The sequence below is a fragment of the Primulina tabacum genome, chromosome 6 (assembly GCF_025594145.1).
Source record: "Primulina tabacum isolate GXHZ01 chromosome 6, ASM2559414v2, whole genome shotgun sequence".
Classification (NCBI taxonomy): domain Eukaryota; kingdom Viridiplantae; phylum Streptophyta; class Magnoliopsida; order Lamiales; family Gesneriaceae; genus Primulina; species Primulina tabacum.
The window spans coordinates 4,440,493-4,465,125 of NC_134555.1; the positions used below are offsets into that span (position 1 = coordinate 4,440,493).

A 24,633-nucleotide genomic window follows, 5' to 3' on the forward strand; every position below is an offset into this window, starting at 1 on the left:
CTCACTTAAATTCAAGTCATATCAACATGTACAACCCAAGGGTAGATTAGAGAGTGAGTCCGTTGTCACGAGGTTAAGGATTCAATCTCTCTCTATCTTTGTCATTCAGTTTTGAGTCTGTAATGCATGTCTTGTTCATTATGGTTTATCTGATCGGCTGGTTTGCAAGTTACTTCATTGACCCTTCGGGTTAATCCAAAGCACACCAAATATAGCAGCTGTGGGTTTAAAGGTTAAAAAAACACATGTACAATTCGTTGTACGTGATGTTAATAAATTATCTTTGTTTGACCATGAATTTGAAATATAATTTTATCATTTTTTACATTTTGTTTAATCTTTGTATTTCATGTACGTTAGAAGGTTATTTTGCAAAAAAAAAAAAATTAGAAGAAATGTTATTAAAAAAAAATTTGACCAATGTTATTTTTCAAGCTATACCTTATAATGGCTGAATCTCAATTGATTGGTGATTGATGCTTGTTCATGGGTTGCATATTTAAGAAATTCAATTCGTGTTGGAAATCATATTTTGGAAATGTTTTTTTTTTTTTTAAAGAGTATGTCTCCTCTGAGATGGTCTCACAAATCTTTATATGTGATACGGGTCAATCCTACCGATATTCACAATAAAAAATAATACTCTTAGCATAAAAAATAATATTTTTCATTAATATTTTTTTATGGATGATCCAAATAAGAGATCTGTCTCACAAAATACGACCCGTGAGACCGTCTCACATAAGTTTTTGAAAAAAAAAAAAAAAAAACCTAAGTTATGTGTAAAGATACAATAGATGAATCTCGAAGGGCTATATACTAGAATTTTTTTAATACATGATTAAATGTGCTTGATTCAAAGAAAAAAACACAGATATACTAGCCGATTAAGATTTTTAAACGTTTGTCTTTTAGATTTTTGACACGGGATCTGACGCAGTTATCCCAGGAAATCACATACGAAATTTTTATAACAATTGTTTGAATCGAAAAAATAAAAGCAAAAGTATTTCGGCTTCTAAACTCTATCACTTCAGGAACGAAAGAATACCTTAATTCAAGACAATCGCGATCCATCCTTCTTCTCATTCCATTTTATGAGGTAATCGTGTTTATATACCAAGAAGCTCTATTTTGATTGTACTTAGCGAAGTATATTCGGTTGTTATTTGGAAATTCTTGAGTTATTGATGAAAGATTCATACTCTTGTTGTAATAATTTTAATGGGTATTTCTTGATATAATTAATGTAGTTAGCTAGTTTGGCTGGTTTGATGTGTGAGATTTGTTTTCTAATGAACGTGGATTTGTTTCTTGCGAGTGCATGAGGAAGTACCGTTGTGAATATATGTATCTTTGCTGATCTGAATTGTGCAACTTCGGTTTGAAATGGTGTTTGCCAACTCAAATTAGATTTCTAATATTGTATTGGGTGTTTGAAATGCGAACAGTTATTCTTGTTAATGGTTAATCATAATACCAAAATAAACAGCAAATAAAGCTTCTTCCTCTTACTCATTATGAAACCTTGACCAATTACGCTGGCAGAAACACCAATCTATGGTGGACGATTTCTTATTAGCTATTGATTTTGAATATATCATCAGTTGGTGATTTTTTCTTTATGTTCCCAGCCTTTAGGTTGCAGCTGAAGACTCACCTAACAGTATTATAACGACAGAGATATTGCCCTGCCCAATTCGACGATTAGAGTTAGCGAGGAGCAAAAAATGGATTATAGAAGAATAAAGGATCAGGTTTTATTCTTCTTTCCATTGCTTACTTTTCAATAACTTACCAATACTATATATGTCCCTTGCGAGTGTTAAATATTTTAGAGGTTTCAGTTTTTGCCCTGACTTTTCATTTTTGAAAAGTTTATGCATCGATAGTTTACCCGCATGTTGTCGACTTTTGTCTGCTGGCACAGTGTCTGTACAGATTTCTATTTTTCCAATATGAATTGCATCTATTGCAATATTGCATCATTCAGTGTATATGGGTGGGTGGGTATGTTCTTTATTTTTTTTATTTCGCGCCCATATTTTAGGATGCTCTAAATTGAGTTTCTGAAAATGAATCGTTGCCCTATTAACTCAGTCCAACTCTATCCTGTTTCCTTAACACTTTTCATTTCTTAATTCCAAATCATTTAGGATAAGGACAGGACTATAGCTGATGATGTAGAGAGTCTACGGGGAAAATCCCATTCAGGTGCCATGCTTCTAGCACTTAAGTTTTTTGATCAGCAATACCATTTACTGTTCTTTTTTCTTGTATTCTCTCATTTTTCCTCAGACATGCATGCAGGTTAGTTGATCCTGATGTTTGCTATTGAATTACAGGATCTCCCAGTAGTGTGGCTGGTTTTGGAGGTAACTCTAATGAACTGTCTAAGTGGAAGCTCAAGTATGAATGCCTTTTGATTCCTCTGCATTGTAATAACTAGATGCTGCAAAATAAAGTTCTCATCTGTTACTTCTTTTTGTTTAAAAACAGGTCAGTTGTAACACTTGCATTGACTCTACTTACGAGTTCACAAGCAATTCTCATTGTCTGGTCAAAGAGGGCAGGAAAGTACGAGTACAGTGTCACAACTGCAAACTTTTTGGTGAGTCTATGCGTTCACTATCAGACTGTTTACACCAGTATCCTACCACAGTTGTTGTACTATTAGTCATATCCTACCACAGTTGTTTTACCGTTGGTCATATTTCTCCGTAGAATAAACGTTTCTGGCTTCTTACAAGAGTGTTCTGAAATTAGCTTCAGTTCCTTTTTTCTTACTAGGTAGAAGCTTTGAAATGTGCACTATCACTTGCTGCCTTGGTAAGAATATGGAAGAGCGAAGGTGTTACTGAGGATAACAGGTTTTCTACCCTTCACTGTTCAAGTCATTCCATAATGAAGTGATAAACAACAGCGATCTTAGATTTTGGACACGTATTTTAATCATTTTTACTTGATAAAAGGTTCTAGAACCAAAGCTCCGTAAAAGGTTCCAGTTCCACGACAATACAATTAACAGAAATCTAAGTCTGAACTCGCTGAGCTTGGGTTTTGACAACTACTTCTATCATTTTACCATATTCCAGAACTTGTGGGAGTTTAACTTATGAGCTTACGTTCATTAAATTTTTTTAGATCGCAATATAAATATTTCTAAAAAATGATCTCCTGCAGAATGACATGTCTATACTGATGAATATTGCCTTTTAACTTTAGGCCGGTATAATTGAACTAACATTCGGTTTTGTTACTTTTTGAAATCCCTTTTTAGCTGACCACAATTTTTTCCTCTCTTCAAAAACTTATGTTATCTGTAGGTTGACTACTACATTTGATGAAGTTAGTGTATATCCCATTCCTGCTGCTCTTTATCTTATCAAGAATTTACTTCAAGTAGGTTTTCATTATTATCTAACGAAGTTTTCCAGATAATTTTACTTTCTGTTTTTGCATTGCTAATTTCTAGTATGTATCGGTTTGTGGCAGTATTACATCTTTGCATATGTAGATGCTCCAGGGTATCAAATATTAAAGAATCTGAACATCATAAGCACTGGCGTGTTATACCGTATCATACTTAAGAGAAAGTAAGTCATTCCTGAATTTAAAGAATCTAGTGTCAACATTTCAAATTTAGAAAAGGCTCTGTAATTCTTCTCTGCACACAGAAAGGATTAATGCATTCTCGTGTTATGTAAGTATCTTTTTCCTCCGCAATGGATGAGAAAGTGACAAAGGCCGACCTTCTAATTTAAAAACTATTAATCAATTAAGAAAATGCATTTTGTTTGGCCAGGTTGAGTGAAATTCAGTGGGCAGCTTTCATTTTATTGTGTGCAGGGTGCACTACAGCACAACTCAACTCTAAGTAAGGATGCTTTGTGTTATCTTAAGCATATATTCGGAGTGTTCACTATATTCTTTACGATGCTTGCTCTAAATTTACTTTATTTTGTAACCGTTCCAAGATAATTATAAGATTTGCTTTATGCATTTTTTGTACTCCACACTATACTGAAAGAGTTGTTTGTGCAGTTCAGATCAAGTAATGCAAACTCCTTTGCAAGGCTGGCTGATGGCAATTGTAAGTTTCTTAATTGAGAGTATGGCAGTGTTATCAGTTATGGTATCCCTTGATTGAGTGCTGGATAGAGAAAAGGGAATTATCATTTACTTTATTCTTTTGACTTGTTACTTTTAGTAACATTTTGTGGATATGTTCCAGATCATGGCCCTTCTCAGTGGTTTTGCTGGAGTCTACACTGAGGTGAATCTGTATAAAAAAAAATTTCCCTAAGAAACAGTGAATCTTTTATTAATCACAGCTTTCGATATGTCACTATCAGCTTCTTTGAAAAAGTTATGAAATATCTTTTTTCAGTTGTTTGGCCTTAATATTTTTTTCCTGTAGGCTATAGTTAAAAAACAACCTTCGAGGAACATTAACGTCCAGAACTTTTGGTTGTATGTATTTGGGATGGCTTTCAATGCTGTTGCAATCCTTGTTCAAGATTTTGATGCTGTCGTCAACAAGTACATTGCAATTGCTTTTCCCTTTTACTTTTTCCTTCATTTTATGCCAATGATGCAGGTTATGCTTGCCATATTATGCATTTACTGTGTTATTCACCGTGATCATTGTTGAGATCAAAATCAACAAAATTATGCTCGGATGGTAGTTGCAAAACCTAGAATGATCTAATTTACCAAACAATTTATTCTGGATATTTCCATATGAATTATAATAAAGGTCACCTCCATTGGTAATCTTCTTGCCTTAGAATACTGGCCAAGGTTGAAGATTTGCTAGAGGATGATGTACATACGTTTACAAGGAAACAGACAAATTTGAAATATTCATCACCTGCCTCTTGTTGTGTGACAAAAGTATACATATATTCTGCATTGACGTTTATATTATTGTTTTACAGGGGATTCTTTCATGGGTATTCATTAATTACAGCTCTCATGATCCTAAACCATGCTCTCAGGTATTAGTTCCTTTGTATATCTTGAATTGACTCGACTGGCTGGAAGAGCATCGATTTTAGTATGGGTTACAGGCTTCCTCTTATTATTTGATAATTAAAATGCTATGGAGTGAGTCCGTTTTAGCCTGGGTGGGGAAAGGAAGTTTATCTTTGAGATGAAAATATTGAGTTGAAATTTGAAAATGGTTGTCACATGTTATTCATTACTTGATTTTTGATGAGTTTTTACTCCCTGCTCATTGATTATTTATTATTTCTAAAAAATATATTTAATGCCATCTTTCCCAGTCGGTTGTGAATATTGTCTGATGCCTGTATTTATTTTCTTCAACACATTAGTTAGTATCTCTTATTCCCGAGAATCTCAGCTTATTAGGGGTATTACCTGATATAGTTGATGTCATTGCAGTGGAATTGCTGTATCAATGGTAATGAAGTATGCAGATAACATAGTGAAGGTAAGGACTGATTATGTTTTGCTCCACAGCGCTAAGCATAAGTCAATTGTGAGATCACACTGTGGTCATTTATTGAGTAGGCAATAGCATAGCAGTAGGAAGAAATTCCCAAAACAGTCTTTATACGGATAAAATATCAAGAACTGTCAAATAGATATTATTGTTAAATGAGTGGGTTAATGTTGTTTCTGTAAGTGTTCTTATAGGCAACTGGAAACCTCCCAAATTACTAGCCATAAGCATGATAATGGAGAAGAAATGACTTTGTTTGCTTTATGAGATATGAAGGTTTCCAGCCAAATCGGTCTTACTAATTCACGGTGAGACTTGGATTGTTTCATCTGACAGCCGATTGAGTGAATTCCTTTGGCATGGATAAATTTCGGGAAGATGAGTGAAGAGACGTTCATAGTACTTAATTAAGATATGGTTATTGAATCCTCTTTCTCTACTCCCATGGCTGGTAAGTCATGGAACATAGATCGACTCTTGTCATTACTAAAGGGACCATACTTAACATTTTGTTTGGCTGGACATGGCTTCAAGTGCAAGGTGGTAGAAATAGTTGGGACAAAAACAAATAAATGATGGTGTGGTTTTTGTCCTTCAATTGTTTATGGAGCTGAGATCTACTGAATTAGCTTTAAATGTTATAGTTGGTGTGTATTTGTCATTGAAATATACTACAGAAAGGAGTGACTGATTCCACAGCGGCATTCACTGGATAAAATATAAAATATTTATGTGGGTGCCCAATTTTCACCTCCTAGAAGTATAAGAACGCTTACCTTTCTATCCCATGAGAAAGGAACAACAGATGCTTACCTAACTTAATTATTTTTGCAGGTCTATTCTACATCTGTTGCAATGCTTTTGACTGCTGTTGTGTCTGTTTTTCTATTTGGATTTCATCTTTCTCTTGCTTTTTTCCTTGGTTCCACGTGAGTACTTTCCCAATTTCACCATTCAGATACAAGCAAGTAAAATATGATCTGTGCACTTCTTAAAATTCATATATGAAAACGTGAATTGCTTTTGCAGTGTTGTTTCTGTGTCTGTTTACCTACATTCAATTGGAAAGCTCCAGAGATAGCAACAAATGGTATTTTCAGCCAGCTCGAGGGGTTAACTCAAGGTTTAAACTATTTTCTTCTACTCTCTCTTAAAATTTTTAAAACTAGGGAATTTGAATGCACAAGTGCATACTAACTCTTATTTTTAATCGAGCCATCATCAGAAGGAAATTTAACTGGATGATATAAGATGATTGGCGGTAAAAAGTCATTAATGACTAGTCTGCAATAGTGTTTTTACCATTGCAGCATTGTCATATTGTATTCCCACATATGCGCTAACGTTGTTGCCTGTTGTAAGTTAAGCTTAGGTTCCCGTTAGTTGTTACTTAATAAATGCTTCTTTCTGCAGGCTCCATAAAAATGTCATGGCCGTATGAAGCAGATGTTGCTATTGAGTTCACAATCCACCTATATTGTGCTATTTAGGTGGCTGTAGCTGGCATCTAAGTGAAGCGGTTGTTTTACATGATTGAACTGATGCTGTTTAGTCATCTTCACATGAGAAGATATGCGACGGATTATTTTTTGGTCATTGGATTTTTCGCCTCTTCGTAATCAACCATCAAGTTTCATTAATTCAATGTTAACTGTTCGAAACACAACATCATCAAGCTACTTCAGTTGGATCGGAAAAAAAAAAGGCTACTTCAGTTGAATGAAAGAAAACCTGTGCCTCTTCTATTTATAGCTTTTCTGTATCATTCCAATCTTACATTATAGCTATTTATTACACTACAAATATGAATTTAACTGATGCTTGGCTGGGATTGCATGTGGTGGTATCATGTGGACATTGACATTTATTAAATTGATGCTCAATGTGTCTTGTTGTTAATAAGATTTAAATATATTTTTGGACCTGATTATATAGTTCAATATGTAATGAGCTGATTTAGGCTCCCATGAATAATGTTTCGCTCTCATGATAATGGCAGTAATGAATTTGGTGATTTCAAATTTCTACTCATGTGGAACCAATGAAAGTTGCATTCTTCAAAACATTTAACTAATCAAACCTCCTACATTTTTGTTACAAAACACCAGATACAGGGACTTTGTGCGTGCTTCTGTTGCTTACCGGCTCTCTGGAACATTCGATCACTGATCCCGTTGATGTGTCGTCCTTAAGATTAAGATTTGACAAATCATTGCCCAATAAATCAGTTGTTGATGACATCTCTGGTGCCTCGACAGAGTTTTCATCCCCATTTTTGTTCGAAAATTGAGTGGTCGTTTCACCACTAATTTCCAGCTGAAGCTTCTTGAATTCATCTTCTATATCTTCTTCAACTAAATCTGTATACATTGGAGATGATTCTGACATATATACACAAATGCTTGTCAGATATCTGTGATATGTTGCAGTTTTCATTAAAAATTGGTTTTGAGTTCTAATGTAATAAAATAAACTTACCTAAAACACTGTCAACTTGTTTCAAAGAATGAATATTGTCATCGATTTCCTGTAGACAGAGCTCAACTTCTTCGACTGTGATCTGATTTTCACGTGTCGCCAGGCTGCTGATTTGTATGGCATCGGAAACCTAAATCAGGATACCATAAGTTTCACAATCTACAATTCAAAAGCGCTCTAAATTGTTAGAGAAAATAAATTATAGACCACAGTTAATATGAAGATGAAGGCCTAGTTTATAAAAAAAAATTCTAACTTTCTGGTGTCACATAAGGCAAGAAAAAACTGAGGCAAGATCCTATAATCAACCCACCATTTTAGATGACTCGGCATCTGCAATGACCTGGATAACTTTCTCCACCCGCTCCAAAAGTGCTGTGCATTTTTCTCGGCTCAGCGATACCTGCTTCAGTTCTCTTGCATATTTCAGGGCGACTCTCTTGTTTCCCGATTTAAGAAAAGCTAGAGCTGAATTCCTGGTTCTTAAATAGCAAAAAAAAATCTCAAGAAAAAGAAAGTCATTGCATATTACCAAGAAACTAGAATTTCATTTAATGGAGAATCGATATTTATAGATAAGTACTTTTCATTTCTGAAAATATCCCCCCGTATGTAGAATTATCCATGCTGTCGAATACCGACATTACCAACTAGAACATTTTATGGCGCCTCCTTCTTTCTGCTGGCATTTACAGCACTTGGGCTGCTCACTGTCGATGGTATAAATTGGAAACAACGGGTTTTTAGTAGTTCTAAGTTCCGTAATCTCTTTCCAAGCGTCTTTTCAACGTCCTTTTAATGAATCTGGATAGCCTACTCTTTCACAACCACCATGTCCAATTGGTTTTTAAGTTGATACTATTTTAAGGTCTGGAGCTGGTATTATGACTTGGTTGAGATTTTATTTATTAGGTTGAGATTGGTAGCAATGTTAGGTCTTTTTGTTGTATAGTTGTGTTCCAATAATGGAGGTTGTCAGTTAACTCCAATTTGTTTGGGTATGCCGTTCGAACTGTTTTTTTATGGTATTTTTTTTGTTTGATTTACCAGCATGTTGGTCAACAAGTTTGTGCAGTCCTGTTGCTGCAATTTCAAGAATCTCAGTTAATCGGTCTTTATTGACCTGGATGTTTTTTGACAAGCTAGCTACTTACGGTCAATATAACTGGTGAAAATTATTTCCAAAAAAAAAAAAATTTACTGTTAAAAAACTATTTCCCATTAGATTTTTAGTGATGGAGTCCATCAAGATTGAGTATTTCGTTATGACATGATAGGGTTGTTCTTAATATCAATATTAGATTAATCTTCAATTTTCAACAGTAGATGAGAAATTATAGTTCATCAAGCGTGGTATTTCCAAGTAAAATAACTATGTCTTACTTATGATATCGCTGGTCAATCACATTAAGCTGCTGTTCTAGCTTTTCTGCGGTCCAAATTAAGTGCAAAACACTGTAGTCCATACTCGAGGCACTAGCAACTGCAACCTCAGTAAGACAAACTTTTACTCCCTATATTAGAGAAAGAACGCCGCAATCAAGATTTGAGACAGCAGGATTTATGGAAGGTGAGAGAAACCGCCCCTTTAAATGATGGAACAATTGCTACATTATGAACACATAAATCAGGAACTATAGAATGGAATCCAAGTCTTAATATGACACATATATCATCACTGCAAAAAACTAGTAACACTGTAACCTGCTACGACCTCATTTCAGTGGAAAAATGGCAGATAACTCTCAAAACACAAAATCTAAGAACTAGAAGCCTGAAATGAAAAGTTACGCTATATGCTAACAAAAACAAAAGAGGAGGTTTCCCCTAGTTTAACAATATGTATTTTACATTACCTCAATCCGTTCAGCTGTGTTCATGACAAGTTGTTTTGCCTTGCCATGTGTTGACAAATAATTTAGAATCACGAGTGCTTCCTTGGATCCTAGACAAACATCTTGAAATTTTCTCATGGAAATGACACAAGAAAGTGTCCAGTGGTTTTCAGACAAAGTCTTTACTACTTCCAAAGCTCTTTCCTACAAATAACATTATCAATGTTGTGGCAAAAAGAAAACAACTAGTAGCTGACAAAACCAAAGTTGAGAAAAATAGTGGCAGCAAACCTCTAAGAGTGCGGCAAGAATGTAATTGTCTCCGGAAAGAGGGAGACTATCATCATTAGAAGTTGAAGGACGAGAAACCAAAAAATGTATTGATTTGCGAAGAAAGTGAGAGAGATGAGAAGTTATAGTAGGTGGATGGGCGGAGGAGATTGGCAATAAGTCACCGGCTCGGCACATCTCCACGAGTATGCGTTGGAGGCACAGAGGGGACAAACCATTTCGGCGGAACCAGAGGCATTGAACATGGGAGGGGCGGATGAGGAAGATTCGGAGGTGGCGAGCAACCTTAATAATCAAATCCCTCCAGAAAAGGTAAAGTGGTTCCCAATCAGATCTCTGTCCGCTCAGGGCTTTGAATCTTACTCGTTTCTTGACCTCGTCATCCCAATCACTAACCTCTTTCCTAACAAAATCAGCCACTGCCTCTGCCTCTGCCTCTGCCTCAGCTTCATCTTCAACTTTTTCTTCGTTCTCCATGGTCTACCAACTTTTTAATAGGTATAATAATGTGCTCTGCGTCAAGTACCAATAATTACTTCAAATGCCAAGGTTCCTAAGCAGGCTTTCAATTATAGCTTCAGCAAATTTTCCCTTTCCTCCACAGGACATGACCTTATATGCATAAGATATTAATGACTAAAAATAAATAAATTAAATATTTCTTTCAATTTTTTTAGTACCTAAGGAAGACAAATTTCTTCATCGATTCATTTTATGAATGAAGGAGTTCTAATCTTCAATGAAAACCTTTCCTGTGCCTTGTAGGTATGATGTGGGCCCTTCTCTATGCTGAAAAGGCTTAAAAGTCACTTGAGTTGATGGAACCAGGAAGTCTTTGGTAACATATTCGATAAGGTCCAAAAGGCGGGGGAGGTTGTTCAAGAGATTGAGCAACTATATAATACTGATGTTTCAGAACCTAGGTGTATGCATCTTTTTCAGAGTCGTGCTGAATTAGGTTCTATCTATGCAGGAAACTTTCTTGAAGCACAAAAGCATCTGCAGAGACAAAGAAACGCCAAACTTTTCATATCATGTTCCGTACTCATCATTTTTGCTTGTTGGAGAAGTGGCGTCCAGATTTCTTTCAAATAATGGTAAAATATGGTTTGTCTTTTTGACTTATAAAAAATTATTGGGTCCATTTCCAAGGTCAAATTGAGAACTTTCTTTTGCCATCTGAGTTTTGCATTTTGATTGTGTTCCACCGGAGACACCTCGGGGAAATGACCGGTAAAAAATAAAAACTCATATCAACAAAGACACGCACATTCATATCGGCATATTGTCAAGAACTTGCAAACAAATCCAAATTCATCACAAGAAAAATCTTACCCTACAACAAGCCAAATCTAACTATCTTCATTCAAGTCGATCAAAAGTTCCCATGACAAAAATTTTACATCACTCGCCACAAAATTCCAAACGACAATTCGGTAAAACTCAATACCTCAACTGGATTAAAATTCAGTAGAGGAACATAATTACCTCGTATAATCGCATGAGAAGAAGAAGAAGCGATCGAAGTCCCTCTTCCTCTCTTCCAGGCATAGTTGCAGAATGGCCAATACGGAAGATGAGTCCATTTATCGGACAGAGAGATTCGATTAGGCCAAATCGGGTAAAGTTTATGTGGGCCATGGCCCATTTATGGATTCTATTAAGAATTGAACTGTTTGGATTTTGTTAATTTGAGGCCCAATTTTAACATATTGACCCATTTATATGGGCTTGTTAAGTCTCAGTTTGGCGAGGCCCAATGGAGAACATAATACCTAAACAAATTAACGCACCTTTGAATAAGTATTAGGACTACCACAATAAAATCATAAAAGTTTTATAAACGTAATAATATTTAATTCATTAAAGAAATGACAAAAACTTGTGTGAGACGATCTCACGGATCGTATTTGTGAGACGGATCTCTTATTTGGGTCATCCATGAAAAAATATTTCTTTTTATTGTGAATATCGGTAAAATTGACATGTCTCACAATAAAGATATGTGAGAGCGTCTCACAAGAGGCCTATTCTAAAGAAATTATCAGACATCTTGTAATACTTAGTTAATAGGTAATATTTAATTAATTTTGAAATTCGAATATATATTTGCGGAAAAAGAAATGCAATATATATGCTATATCCCAAACTTTGACAAACTTCAAGAAAATTAAATAATACTTTTTCATCTCATGCATGCTTTAATCGCTCATTTCAAGAACTTGTGAAAGAGAGATTGGAATTTCTCCAACTCCTTAGGTGGCAATGCGACCAGAACATTGACTCCATTATTGATGGACGTAGCTCCGCTAATCTCAGGAAACAGCAATATGATATCCTTTCTATGGTACACGACGGGGCAACCGTAGATCGATTTCCCCCACGGGTACACCACCTCGTCAAACCCTAGTTTCCACCATGAAGAAATCAAGAACTCCCCGTCTGGAAACCCTTGGTATATCTCCCCCCAGTCTATGGAGGACCTGGCGTAATCGTTGTTCATTCGGCTGGCCCCCTCCGAGACCATGGTCACTAACTTGGAGAACGGTTCGTGTTCGAGCTCCGAACATTTGGCTGATGCGTAAGCAGGGAGCACCGCGTTACCGGAGTAGGAGAGTGGCAGCGGCGGCCTCAGCCGGGAGCGTATGTCCACGGAGAAGAGAATCGTTGAGAGCCGATCAGCGTTGTTTTCGACGTCACGCGAAAGCGCCTTGCACCGCCAGATGTGCGTGGCGACGACATTGAAGCTGGTGATCTTGGGGGTTTCTAGGGTTCCAGTTCTGATCATTTCAGTCCCTATACTAGTTTTCGCCGTTTCCTTCAAGAAACTTACATCATCGGGGCTCAAGTTCATGATCTTGAATTCTAGGTCCTCTTGCTCGGCCTCGAACTCGAGATTTGCTAATTCTTCGCCAATCGGGAGTTTGAGTTTGAGTAATTCAGGGTGAGGGAACGTGACTTGCGGCGGAGACCTAGCAGCGAGGAGGCGACGGTTATTGCATGGAACCGTGGCTAATGGCTTATCCTCAAAAGCTTGTGAAGCTAGGTTTTCCAAGAAATGCTTGAAGCTCATTCCATCAAACAACACAGTGATTAGCGGACGTTCCCAATACAAAACCACCACACTTGAACGAAGTCACCTGCAAATTTAAGGGCAAAAAATAATTAATTAATTTGATCAAAGGACGAGGATTGAAATTCGATTTATTTATTATTTTTTTTTCAGCAATTAAGATATTTAATTAATATAAAAAATAATTAAAAAAATTTCAAGATATTTCAGGAAATCGAAAGAGTAAAGGCTGTCAAGTACATATATTAAATATTTGCGATTAGAGAGAGTAGAGTTCAACAACCCATGCTCATTTATGAAATATTTAATGGCTTGAACTTAAAAAAAAAAAAGCATAATTATTTGATTTTATATAGGTAGAAAATTAATGATATGACAATGACTATATATGTTCGGCCATAATTAATGATCCTACAAACAAAGAATACATTTAAATTTTTTAAATTCAAATTCATCCATAAAATGCAACTTTAATGAAATTCAGGAATGCAATACTCGAATGTTTGTAAAGCAATCACACAAAAAATTTAGAGTAAGTCTTTTGGAAGACGGTCTCACAAATCTTTATCTATGAGGCGAGTAAACCCTATCGATATTCACAATAAAAAGTAATACTATTAGCATAAAAAGTAATATTTTTCCATGGATGACCCAAATAAAAAATCCATCTCACAAAATACGTCCCGTGAGACCGTCTCACATGAGTTTTTGCCAAAAATTTATTTGCTTAGGTTAATTAAAGGCATAAGTAATACACTCAACTCTAATGTTATTTAAGATAACAAAATTCGATCGAATTGTTTGAGATGAATGTTAGGCCATAATTTTTTTTAAATAAAAATACAAAATTATAATTTTTTTCTTAAAATTTTTCCTATTAGCTTGTGGCATTAAAAATATTTTAGATGGAGAACATGCATGTGCATATGTACCTGAAAAATGCAAAGTGGCTGATCACCTTCAACATCATCCAACCTCTGGATGATAAGCTCTCTATATGCTGGATTAGGATACACCAAATCCCCAATTTCCTCCATTGTAATGTCGGCCGAAGCCACCACGAAGCCTACACCTGGCCCGTTACACTCGATCTCCGGCCGCCCGGACTGGTGGTTCAGTATCAACTTTCCAGCCAAGAAATCATACGGAACCATGACTAGTTTCTCTATAGCCTTTTTAAGCCTAGCGGCCACAACTTCCAGGGGAAACTCAGGGTTCGGAGGGAAGAAATGCACTGTCTGGACATTGAAATTGAGGACTTTGTCGATGTTGGACAAGAAAATCGGTTTCGGGGTTTGAGAACTCTGTTGGGATATTGGTGATATTATTAGAGTTGAGCTGTGGGTGGTGACCTTCAAGTCTTGGATGGAAGCAGGGTGGTTAGGTTCGAGAGTTCCCATGAATTGATCTTGTGTTTGTTTGTGTATACTCTTGTCTTGACTCGACCATTTATATATACTAGTCAGTGCAGCGGATCCAGGGGGACCACATGGGATTGCAAGCAGACGTGAAATCTTTATAATTAATCGATTTTGAAAACGCTGGATCTCGTGGATAAGCGTACCTGACAGAATCCTACTGATGTGACATGATGAAAAAGTAGGACGGCGTGACAGGAAGTCAACGACAAGTCTACAAGTGGAAAGTAGGCACTGAAAACAAGGAAAATCAATAATCTTCCTTCCTATAAATAATAGGTTCTTCTTACATTAAACACATTCAATCACATATATTGACACCAGCAGCATTTATTTCTCTCCAAAAAAGTTGCACTAGTTATCTTCATTATCCTTCACTTGTTGACTTAAGTATCGGAGTGGTCAAGCCAGACACCCCTCCGGAGCTCATTCACGAGTTCATTTCCTTGTTTGCATGTTACAGCCGAAGTCATAGCCTACAGATATACCTTACTCACAAGCTATGTATCTTGCTCATTTCCTAAACAAAAACTCTTATCAAATCTAGTGAATTATCCGATCCTACTCACCCGATTCACCCGAATATCATCAATGGATATATTCTATTTATTTTGGACAAACGAAAAAAGAAAACCGACTTTGAGAATTGGGAGTAATATATATATATATATATATATATGTTGGAATGAAGAAGTTAATTAGGATCATATCTCTGCGAAATTAATATATATTATTTTCCAACGAACACCAACTTTATTAAATAATTTTGAATGGCCGTATACTGTAAAGAAACTAGGATGTTGGGAGCAATTAATTCTTGAAATTATTGAATTTGTGGTACTATACATCATCACTATATATATATATATATATATATGGGCCGAATTTGTTACCCTGCACATGTGCAGGGTATCATGAGCATCGCCTACGTGGCGGTGCATGATTGATCAGCCTTTTTAAAAAAAAACAAAAAAAAATTTTGTGTGGTTGTGGGCGTGCCACGTAGACAGACGCCCACATGTGTGCAGAAAAAGGATGTACAGGGTATCATTCCTCATATATGGGCATATATATATATATATATATATATATATATATATATATATGGGCCCTAAAAGAGAAACAGGATACGTGCATTAAATTATCGCGCACACAGGCATCAAAATTAGTTGAAGCTTTTTCGTCGCTGTCCAACTTGCCTTCTTAATTTAAATTCATTTGTCTCATGTGATTACATAATATACTTTTTGCGATGATGTTCCTAGAGTCGTGACATATATTAAGAAAAAAAAAACTATAATTTTTATTTTTATATATTTATCTTTTTACGATTTTCTATTTTATGTTTGTCAAATTTCAGTTTTTTAATAAAGAATTTTTCATTTTTTTTACAGTTTTAATCGTTTTTTTATTGAAAATGCTGACAAAATTTTACCTTTAATTTTGATATTTAGAAAATATTTCAATTAAAAATATAAAAGATGGCAAAATGATTGATTTAATTTGAGTTGAGGTGGATTCTACCAAAAATGGTGCAGTGTCCAAAATTATTATTATTTTTTTTAATGAACTAATTCATTAAAGTGTGGTAAAAAAAAATATTATTATACAAATACAATAGGCATCTCCATGAGATAAAATAAGATAACAGATACACGCACCCTAGGAGATAACACTAACAGTACAACCATACAACAATCAACTAAACCAATACTCGAAATACAATGTGAATGCACCTAAAGACAAGATTCTAAATAGCTTCTTAATAGTATCTCCTACATACATTTTCTCCAGATCGAAGATGATCCTATTTCTGGGATTATTCCATCCTGGGTCGGAATTTTTTCTGGCCCAATTTTTTTTTTTTAATTTTTTTTTCCCATGAAGTGGAATCTCAAATCATTCATATGGGGTGTGAGGACTGCCTCCACATCCAGGATCGAACGAACCCTATTTCTGGTGGTCCATATGTGGTAAAATGTTGCCGCAAGTGCTGTGTGCCTCATTTTTGCGAGCGTGGAGTTACCTCGATAAGTGCTTCTGAAAGCCTTGAGTATAAATGCCGGAGTACCCATGAGCTTCTTCACCCCGTGCCACACAATACCATTCCATATGCTTTTTGTGATTGGGCATTCAAAAAACAAGTGTCCAACAGATTCATCAACACTCTTGCGTAGCATGCATGATCGAACAGTGACAGTGTCCAAAATTATTATTATTTTTTTAATGAAGTAATTCCATTAAAAAGAGTTAAAAAGAGTTACAAATACAAGTACATTGGGTATTTCCAGGAGATGCACATAAAATCGAACCACTACAATCTACCTATGTCAAACTAGAAAACAAATCAGTGTCCAAAATTATTGATTATAGGTGAAGTTGCCAAATATTCTACTTTTTTTATTAAAATTGTGTACAAAATTTATATACCTAAAATATTGATATTAAGAAAAAAAAAATCTACATTTGTAATATGTAGCCCCCCACCCTCATGGTATGTATGCTTCATAAAGTTGGTCCATCCATTTGACTTCAAGGACCATGGTATATTATTATTATTATTATTTAGTAATGCATTTATTGAATTTTTTAATTCAATTAACTCATTTTTTTTATTTCTGTAGCAATTTTTTTTTTTTAAAAAAAAGTCTGTCTAGAACTGAATTGTCATGTTTTAAATTTTTTCATACAACTCCCCAGAGTTGGATCTTGATAAAAAACAATTTTTTTTAAGAAAAGTTCCAACTCTTATTTCGTTAGAGATTGGAGACACGTCGGCAATATCTAGTGTCATGCCACCAAAATTTCTAAGATTTATTATTAGTGTTTTTTAAAAGGAAAATTTGCTATTCGTTGTTAATTGAAAGGCATCCAACTTCGTAGGGAACAACTCATTTAATTTAATCTCAACCGCCCCTCACCAACAAACTGTACAAATTTATGCTGTCTAATGCCTTGAAATATTAGTAAATCTCCAACAAACCGATCACTCTAATATAATTATTGTTACTATGTTTAAATAAAACGTAATTTTTTTGTTGAAAGTAGCTAATGAATAAGAGTAGATTGGTAAGTGAATAAATAAAATAATATTAAATATCGATATATTGGATTTTTTTATATAATATATATATATATATATATATATATATATATGGAACGAATGAAAAAATGAAATATATTTGTATTTTGGTTATACATACAATAGATGGGAGAAGGATTTGAGCTTTACCAAAATTCATCAAAAATGTTATTATTCTCTTCTCTTAGTTTTTGAGTGATATTTTGTTAGTACAAATAATGTGATAGATAAAAGAGGATTATCCGAATTCGTATTTAAACCCAGAAATAGTTGAAAACCTTAATCCACGATTCTCAAATATTTTGGATCATGTGAAGGCTTGATCCCAATTAGATAATAAAAATGATATGCAAAATATGTCTCACTATATATATATACATATGATAGATACAAACTTAACCATAGCCACTATACTTGGTGAGAGTTTTGTTCATATTACTCACATGAGCAGTGTTTTTATCCATTCAGCATATGAGATAAATGACACATTTGGTGGGTGAATAAATTACGGTCACTCGTTCAATTATGATGCATCGATAAGTGATCATGATTTATCACTCATCACACGTATCATATTCGAGATAGATGAGAGTACTATCAACATGGCCATCAATGCATAATGCTATTAATACTGGTGGGTGAATCGAGCAGTTTGACTGCGATTATGTTCAGTGCATGTGGCTTTATACGGTCTTGACTTCAGTGCCATATTCAAGATCAGCACTTCAAAACTATTTTTATTCAGCCAGAGATTCTTGTCATATTTAATCCAGACAGATAATTATCAATCTTCTAATGAGTTATTTTTTAAATTCTAGCATCGAACAATACATAAACCGACCACCATTCATCTGATAAACATTAAAATAAATCGATAATTGTTTCGATGTAAATAAATCACCCTATATGTGGGAGGCTTCATTCCTGGACCACATCGCACAATAGTTCCAATTAGCTACTCATACCTATCATAATTATTATATTGGTGGAGCTGATTTTTGGGGAAGGAAGCGAGTGTCCATGCACATTTTGCGCCATAAAAGAGGTGGTGGCACCCATGCATGTCATTCCCAAGGACAGCATTTGTTTCAGTTTCGGATGCCCCGAAGGCGACCAGCTTTCTTTTTCATAAGAAAAAAAAAAAAGACTTAGAAGTGTACTATTAAGGTCCATACCTGCATCAGCCCCGCTAGCGAACCGTGAGCTCGAGTACAGCTGAGCATATGTCTGCATATCATTATGTCATTTTCTATTCATCCAAGAACAATGATCTTATCAAGCATCCATCTTTTACTCACATTCATCAGGGATCTTTCATACATGTTAGGAACAATGATCTAATGCATAAGATTCTACTATGCCACAGGTTTTATGTACCCAATTAAACTTGAATTGGTTCACACGCACCTAACAAGTTCTTCATTTGTTTTACAACTAGCGGATTCATCAACTAGATCAAGGTTAAAAGAATACACATGTTAAGCAAATAATTTCTCCAGGGCAAGGAGCTTCAAGAATTGTTCTCCTTCTTGACTACAGCATGTTCCAGCTTTGTTTTTCGTGCAGCTCTTCTCTTGTGTTTGATTTGTCGGACATACTCAGCAATGATGATATGGAGCTTAGGAGCAAGCTTGCTAGCAGAAGAGACATTGAGTCCCGCTCTCTTTAGAGCACATGCCATATGCTTTTCAGCCTTTTGAAAATGGATAGGGCAATAAGAAGGGACAGTTGATCTTAGTATTGGTTTCCCACAAAGTATTGGTCCGGTGGTTGAACTGGCATAAATAATCACAAATGGAGAGGAACGTCATCTTCAAGTAAATAAAATAATTCATTGTAGTGAAATCAGCGTAATGAAGGCGATAAATTAACTGAGATACCATTCTGATCTTATGCACGAAAAATCCACACCAATAATATTACTGTAATCATCATCAAGGCATCACAATTCTTGGAAATTTCGTATATGTGAACGTTAGTTCAAGGCTTCAAAACAGGAACAAAGGATATTTCTCAGCTCATGGAGAAACAGTAATTTAATAACAGTTATCTCCAAAATCAAATAGATATGGGGCAATCAGCGTCTGGAATAAAAGACCATCTTTGCTTACCGTCCGTTCTAATCACTTGCGATCTATAACATAATACCAATTCAAATCATGGATCATGCAGATGGACGATCGTTTAGACACAAAAGTCAATTTGAAACCCACATAAAGCGCAACACCTCCCAGCCCCCCACACCCAAAGCAAGCAGAAATACCAGCCGAGTGTTACTAACCAAAAGTTGACACGGGAGGCGGATTGCTATTTGCCCCAACTCCAACATCGTACTGAATTACTGCCTCATATAAAGCTTAAGTTATTGGCGAGAATTAATGTAATTAATGTCATGATAGATCTAAAGCATTAAAGACATGAGCAGTGATTAGAGCCCCAAAATGAAATTGTTGTAGAAACAACACATTCTCCTATAACCTCCTACATAAATTTTGAGGATGCAATGATAAAGCCATGTTTGTGCTGAGGGAAGAAAAGAAATGATATCGCAGAGCCAGCCCATGTACAAATGGATATATTATCAACTCAAATTTGTGTTAGTACACATCAATACCAATACCAACCTACAAAAGCGTACACATCAATACCAATACCAACCTACAAAAGCACCAAAATGACGAGGTCCGGTTACAGGTAAAAGTGTAATACCCAATCACACAAATGATGAGGTCCAGTTAAGTGGGCACGTAAATCAGGCTCAAGTCAAACAAAAAACAATTCAAGCTCGGTTAGAACTTTTTGAAGAGCTTTAAATTGTGTAACGGGTCAATATGAAATCCAATTTTAAATATCCTTCAATAAACAGAGTTCAACCACAAGTAGCTCAACACTGTTTTAAAGCTCAACGATATTTTTTTACCTGAATTTTATCAAGTGAGCCACAGAAATTTACGAAGGGGAGAGCTATTTTAGCGACTACTTAAAGGCAAAGTCGTTAATTAGCTCACATCACAGCTGCAACTTTCATGAAGAGAGAGTTTTATGCCTCACTTTAGCAAAGTATACAACATCAATCAACATCAAGTCAATCCATTGATCACGACAAAATACTCGCATTAATTTCATCCTTATATGAATACATCCAGCTGAGCCAAAAAAAAAAAAAACAGAATTAATCTTTGTTTGGAAAAAAATGCTTATATCCATTACCTTCAACCTGTAATAAAACTTGACAATAACAAAATGTTTTAAGAGGTTTTATCTAGAAGGATCAGAGAACATGTTTTCAAAAGACATAGCAGCTAAACATCTTCTTCAATTCTCGGATGTTCTTTATGACAACTATTTATTTTTTTCATCTAACAAATTTCCTATGCCATTTAGGAGATAGTAAAATTAATGTGGGCTTCCATTTCATAATTTAATAAGCTATTTTAGAAGTATCAATTTATTTAATTCTCCTTCGAATGTTTCAGTTAAGGGAAATTTGGTGTGATAGCATGTGGCGTCATCAGTTTACGAACTCATAAGAAACTCTGAATCAGATCTGGGCAGTCAGATGTTAAAACAGGCCCATCATATAAAGCAATTCCCAGCATAGATTATTGAGGATCAGGCTGTTTGAAAGGAAGTATGCAAGCACAAATTCCAAAAAGAAAACACTCAAATATATGCTAAGAATGCTAATATATTACCACCTTTCCGGTGTGATAGATAAATCAGTCGATGCAATTTTGAAAAATCAAAGGAATCATTCCATGTCACAGGCTCACAGTTACAGGATCTAACCCCAAACAAGGACAACGGCAACGGGTTTAAAACCTATCACAAAATATTTTTTGTATGTTCAGCACACGTGGCATTTACAAAAGGGTTAGAACCCCAAAGAGCCTGAAATGCTCTCAATTCGCAACTAACGGGTGAATCATACATGTGTCACTAGCTCATACTTTCACGCTAACCAGTGTTTCACTAGACAGGTAATGTGGAGCAAGAATGGTCTGATTCATCCTCATTATTTTATATTAGGATTACGACGAATGGTCGTGATCATGCCCCGAACCTCGTTGATTTGAATTCAAGTAATTTTCTACCATATTTCATCGCCAGTCCTGAAAAATCCCCTCCAACTTTCATTTTCCTTTACTATTTTTAGTTAAGAAAAAATAATAAGTCTTTCCTCACAACAATCACGCAGTTCCAAATACCAACCAAAGAGACGAGGAGTACATGTGCCTCCTACCCAATCAATCAACATCATTCCAAAAGACAGACCAATTTTGAATACACAATCCTCTGCGGATATATTACAATAATGCTGTAAATTAGCTATAATTAGCAGCCTCGAAGTAGTTTATAGTATAAAACTAAATTCAAACCTCTTGATGGAGAAACTGCAAGCCTCGTAGAGCTTCTGCTTGGCATCGGACAGTATATGCATATGACAAAATCTCGTCATCGCCATAGCCTTAGCCTTGCACCCGTGAACCCCACACCTACTATTATTCTTATTTGTAACCCACGGATTCCCATTATTGTCATTTCCATGTGCGTTCTCTGCGATCACAATGGTGCAGTCCCCCCGGTTCCAATTAGTTCTATCTCCCTCTTCGTCTTCTTGAAAAGGACTTTTGCCGAACTCCCAATAGTATTCTCTGTACTTGAATTTGAGCTCCTCCATCAACGCCCAATAGTGGTCCCTGTAAATTCGGGCCAACTGTTTGACCCTACGTGAACGGCGCTTTAACAGTTCCGGCCGTGTCAGGAACTGCGATTTGGATAAAATTAGGTCTTCTTCGAATCCATCGATTCGCACAGGAACCGCCGAAGATGACGACGACGGGAGGTCGAGCTGAGAAAATAGTTTCGGTTCGGTTTTGAAAGACGGGTGGGGTGTAGAATTTTGATTCTGCATAACGGCGGCGGCGGCCGCTGGGGCGGCGGAGGGCATGAAGTGTGTAGAGAGAATGGCTTGCACCCCCGAGTCTTATTGGGCCTTTCTTAGCGAAGCGCAAGTGAAAAAAGAGAAGGGCCGCACTGTGCCATTCTCATTATCTGGACTGGTTCAGTCAATGTGAGTTGGAATTAACATTTGCCGATCACCATTTTCATCGACATCAAAATTTCAAATTTGAGACGATGTTTCGATTCAAAAATCGATTATAATAGTTTCTCTCCCGCTCAAAAAGATTATAGAAAAATGTTTATATCTCGGGTAAATATCGTTTTTAACACGTGTGAAAATCATAAATATCATTAAAGTTTTTGTGAAAAATAAATGATAATATATATCTTTATTTTTTAAAAATATTAAGCAAAAAAAGCCCTATTTTACATTTGGATTCAAATTTTATTTTAAAAGGTGAAACAATAATAATTTTGATGATGATAATAGTAACAATTTATATTAATAATAATCATAATAATATTAATATAAAATAACAATAAAATAATTATTTTTAAAAAATGAAATTAGCAACAATAGTAAAATGATTAATAATAATAATCACAAACAATGATAAAAATTATCAATAAAATTAATATTATTAGTAATAGAAAGTAACAAATAAATTAATTATAATAGAGATATTACTAAAAAATGATAACAAATAAATTTATATTACTTCGTGGTATTTACCTGATTTGGAATTTCTCGAGCATCATAGATAAAATTTAGTAAGAACTAGTTTTTTTATTTTTGTTATTTAATGACTCAAATTTTTTTTTTAAAAAAATAATGATGATAAATAATTGAAAAATATAATTTATTTTTAATTTTTTATTAACCTAAATTTCTAAATTTTGTTATTTAAATTTTTCATTAAAATATAATTTATTTTATTTATTGTTGTTTCACATTATAAAATAAAATTTGGTTAGAAATGCAAATAAAAAAGAGGGGTTTTTTTGTTTAAATTTTAAAAATACGAGGTTATGTAAGATCATTTATTTTTCATAAAAGGTTTTATGATTCTTCTTTTTTTTCACGAGTGTAAAAAATGGTATTTTTCCTTATATATGTGTAAAGTGTTTAGACATAGATAGATAATCATACACCACATTTCATTACGTAAAATGACAAAAACTTGTATGAGACGGTGTCACGGATCGTATTTTGTGAGACAGATCTTTTATTTGGGTCATCTATGAAAAAATATTACTTTTTATGATAATAGTATTACTTTTTATTATGAATATCGGTAGGATTGACTCGTCTGAAAGATAAAGATTCGTGACACCGTCTCACAAGAGACCTACTCATGTAAAATATTCCACTAACGGTTGCCCTGGTTGACTTATTAAATAAAATACCTATTATAGAATTAAATTTAAACTCGCATTTGAAGATAAAATTAGTATCTTTAGTGTGATGCACGAACTGTTATTTTATTTAATTAATTATTACAAGTTAGTTAATATAAAAATTTGAATAGATTTTTAAAATCCAAATAAACTAAATTGATAACAAATCACATGATATTAAAACAAATAATAATAATTATTATTATTATACATTTTGAAAAACTTCTTTAAATACCATTTTTGTAAGTTTTTTATGGCTATGAATATTGCGACATACACAACTAATTAAAAAATGATACTTCAAAGACAAAAACTTATGTGAGACGGTCTCACGGATCGTATTCTGTGAGACGGGTCTCTATTTGGGTTATCCATGAAAAAATATTACTTTTTATGCTAAGTGTATTACTTTTTATTGTGAATATCGGTAGGGTTGACCCGTCTCACGTATAAAGATTCGTGAGACCGTCTCACAAAAATCCTATTCTACTTCAAAACGAGTCTTACATTAGATAAAAATCGACCTTGACTTTTTTTTTTTTTTTGTCATTATGTATGAAACAATCAAAGAAAATTGTCCTCATTAGAATTTAAAAGAAGTATTGGATCAAAAAAGGTAACATACATCCTTTGAATAAGAACATTATAAGTTATGATATGAATTATTTCTAGTAAGAATCTTT

At 34.8% G+C, this 24,633-nt stretch overlaps 4 protein-coding genes across 11 annotated transcripts; 1 reads left to right on the plus strand and 3 right to left on the minus strand.

The window, feature by feature from the left end:
- The first annotated feature begins 775 nt into the window (after positions 1–775).
- Positions 776–6,986, plus strand: LOC142548878 (CMP-sialic acid transporter 4-like). Of its 5 annotated transcripts, none has more exons than XM_075657506.1 (17): positions 776–1,102; positions 1,642–1,757; positions 2,157–2,214; positions 2,311–2,375; positions 2,500–2,611; positions 2,795–2,870; positions 3,327–3,402; positions 3,496–3,596; positions 3,806–3,877; positions 4,045–4,093; positions 4,235–4,276; positions 4,421–4,542; positions 4,941–5,000; positions 5,410–5,458; positions 6,305–6,399; positions 6,500–6,593; positions 6,884–6,986. In XM_075657506.1, the coding sequence occupies exons 4-16, from the start codon at positions 2,325–2,327 to the stop codon at positions 6,549–6,551; spliced, it is 957 nt and encodes a 318-aa protein (XP_075513621.1). In that variant the 5' UTR covers positions 776–1,102; positions 1,642–1,757; positions 2,157–2,214; positions 2,311–2,324; the 3' UTR covers positions 6,552–6,593; positions 6,884–6,986. The 5 variants fall into 5 exon arrangements, with proteins under 5 accessions (XP_075513621.1, XP_075513618.1, XP_075513617.1 ...); XM_075657503.1 differs by having other exon boundaries at positions 779–1,102; positions 1,682–1,757; positions 2,346–2,409; positions 2,791–2,870; positions 6,500–6,582; XM_075657502.1 differs by having other exon boundaries at positions 780–1,102; positions 1,682–1,757; positions 2,346–2,409; positions 2,791–2,870.
- Positions 6,987–7,509: 523 nt separating this feature from the next.
- LOC142548877 (uncharacterized) lies at positions 7,510–11,667 on the minus strand. Of its 4 annotated transcripts, XM_075657499.1 has the most exons (8): positions 11,563–11,660; positions 10,755–11,073; positions 10,075–10,686; positions 9,805–9,987; positions 9,332–9,462; positions 8,262–8,430; positions 7,949–8,078; positions 7,510–7,851 (listed from the first exon to the last, which is right to left on the minus strand). In XM_075657499.1, exons 3-8 carry the CDS (start codon positions 10,549–10,551, stop codon positions 7,565–7,567), a joined length of 1,377 nt encoding a protein of 458 aa, XP_075513614.1. In that variant the 5' UTR covers positions 10,552–10,686; positions 10,755–11,073; positions 11,563–11,660; the 3' UTR covers positions 7,510–7,564. The 4 variants fall into 4 exon arrangements, with proteins under 4 accessions (XP_075513614.1, XP_075513613.1, XP_075513616.1 ...); XM_075657498.1 differs by having other exon boundaries at positions 10,075–10,587; positions 10,755–11,667; XM_075657501.1 differs by lacking the exon at positions 10,755–11,073 and having other exon boundaries at positions 10,075–10,587; positions 11,563–11,662.
- A 513-nt stretch (positions 11,668–12,180) lies between these two features.
- On the minus strand, positions 12,181–14,587 carry LOC142548876 (acyltransferase GLAUCE-like). The gene is given in 3 exon segments (XM_075657497.1): positions 12,181–13,162; positions 13,164–13,214; positions 14,080–14,587. Coding segments are annotated over 3 exon segments (1,398 nt in total). The 5' UTR covers positions 14,548–14,587; the 3' UTR covers positions 12,181–12,283.
- A 4,332-nt stretch (positions 14,588–18,919) lies between these two features.
- On the minus strand, positions 18,920–22,707 carry LOC142548880 (uncharacterized). Its single transcript, XM_075657507.1, has 2 exons — positions 22,027–22,707; positions 18,920–19,422 (listed from the first exon to the last, which is right to left on the minus strand). The coding sequence occupies exons 1-2, from the start codon at positions 22,596–22,598 to the stop codon at positions 19,158–19,160; spliced, it is 837 nt and encodes a 278-aa protein (XP_075513622.1). The 5' UTR covers positions 22,599–22,707; the 3' UTR covers positions 18,920–19,157.
- Between the last annotated feature and the right edge of the window lie 1,926 nt (positions 22,708–24,633).

Excerpts from the sequence above, each read along its gene's own strand:
- LOC142548878 (XM_075657503.1), top strand. Across the intron at positions 2,410-2,499 it reads CTGTCTAAGTGGAAGCTCAA|GTCAGTTGTAACACTTGCAT; the intron begins GTATGAATGCCT and ends GTTTAAAAACAG. Across the intron at positions 5,459-6,304 it reads ATGCAGATAACATAGTGAAG|GTCTATTCTACATCTGTTGC; the intron begins GTAAGGACTGAT and ends TTATTTTTGCAG.
- LOC142548877 (XM_075657498.1), bottom strand. The coding sequence starts at position 10,551 with ATGGAGAACGAAGAAAAAGTTGAAGATGAAGCTGAGGCAGAGGCAGAG. Across the intron at positions 9,463-9,804 it reads ACACAGCTGAACGGATTGAG|GGAGTAAAAGTTTGTCTTAC; the intron begins GTAATGTAAAAT and ends TCTCTAATATAG. Across the intron at positions 8,431-9,331 it reads ATTGACCAGCGATATCATAA|AACCAGGAATTCAGCTCTAG; the intron begins GTAAGACATAGT and ends TTGCTATTTAAG.
- LOC142548880 (XM_075657507.1), bottom strand. The coding sequence starts at position 22,598 with ATGCCCTCCGCCGCCCCAGCGGCCGCCGCCGCCGTTATGCAGAATCAA. Across the intron at positions 19,423-22,026 it reads TGCAGTTTCTCCATCAAGAG|TTCAACCACCGGACCAATAC; the intron begins GTTTGAATTTAG and ends TATTTATGCCAG.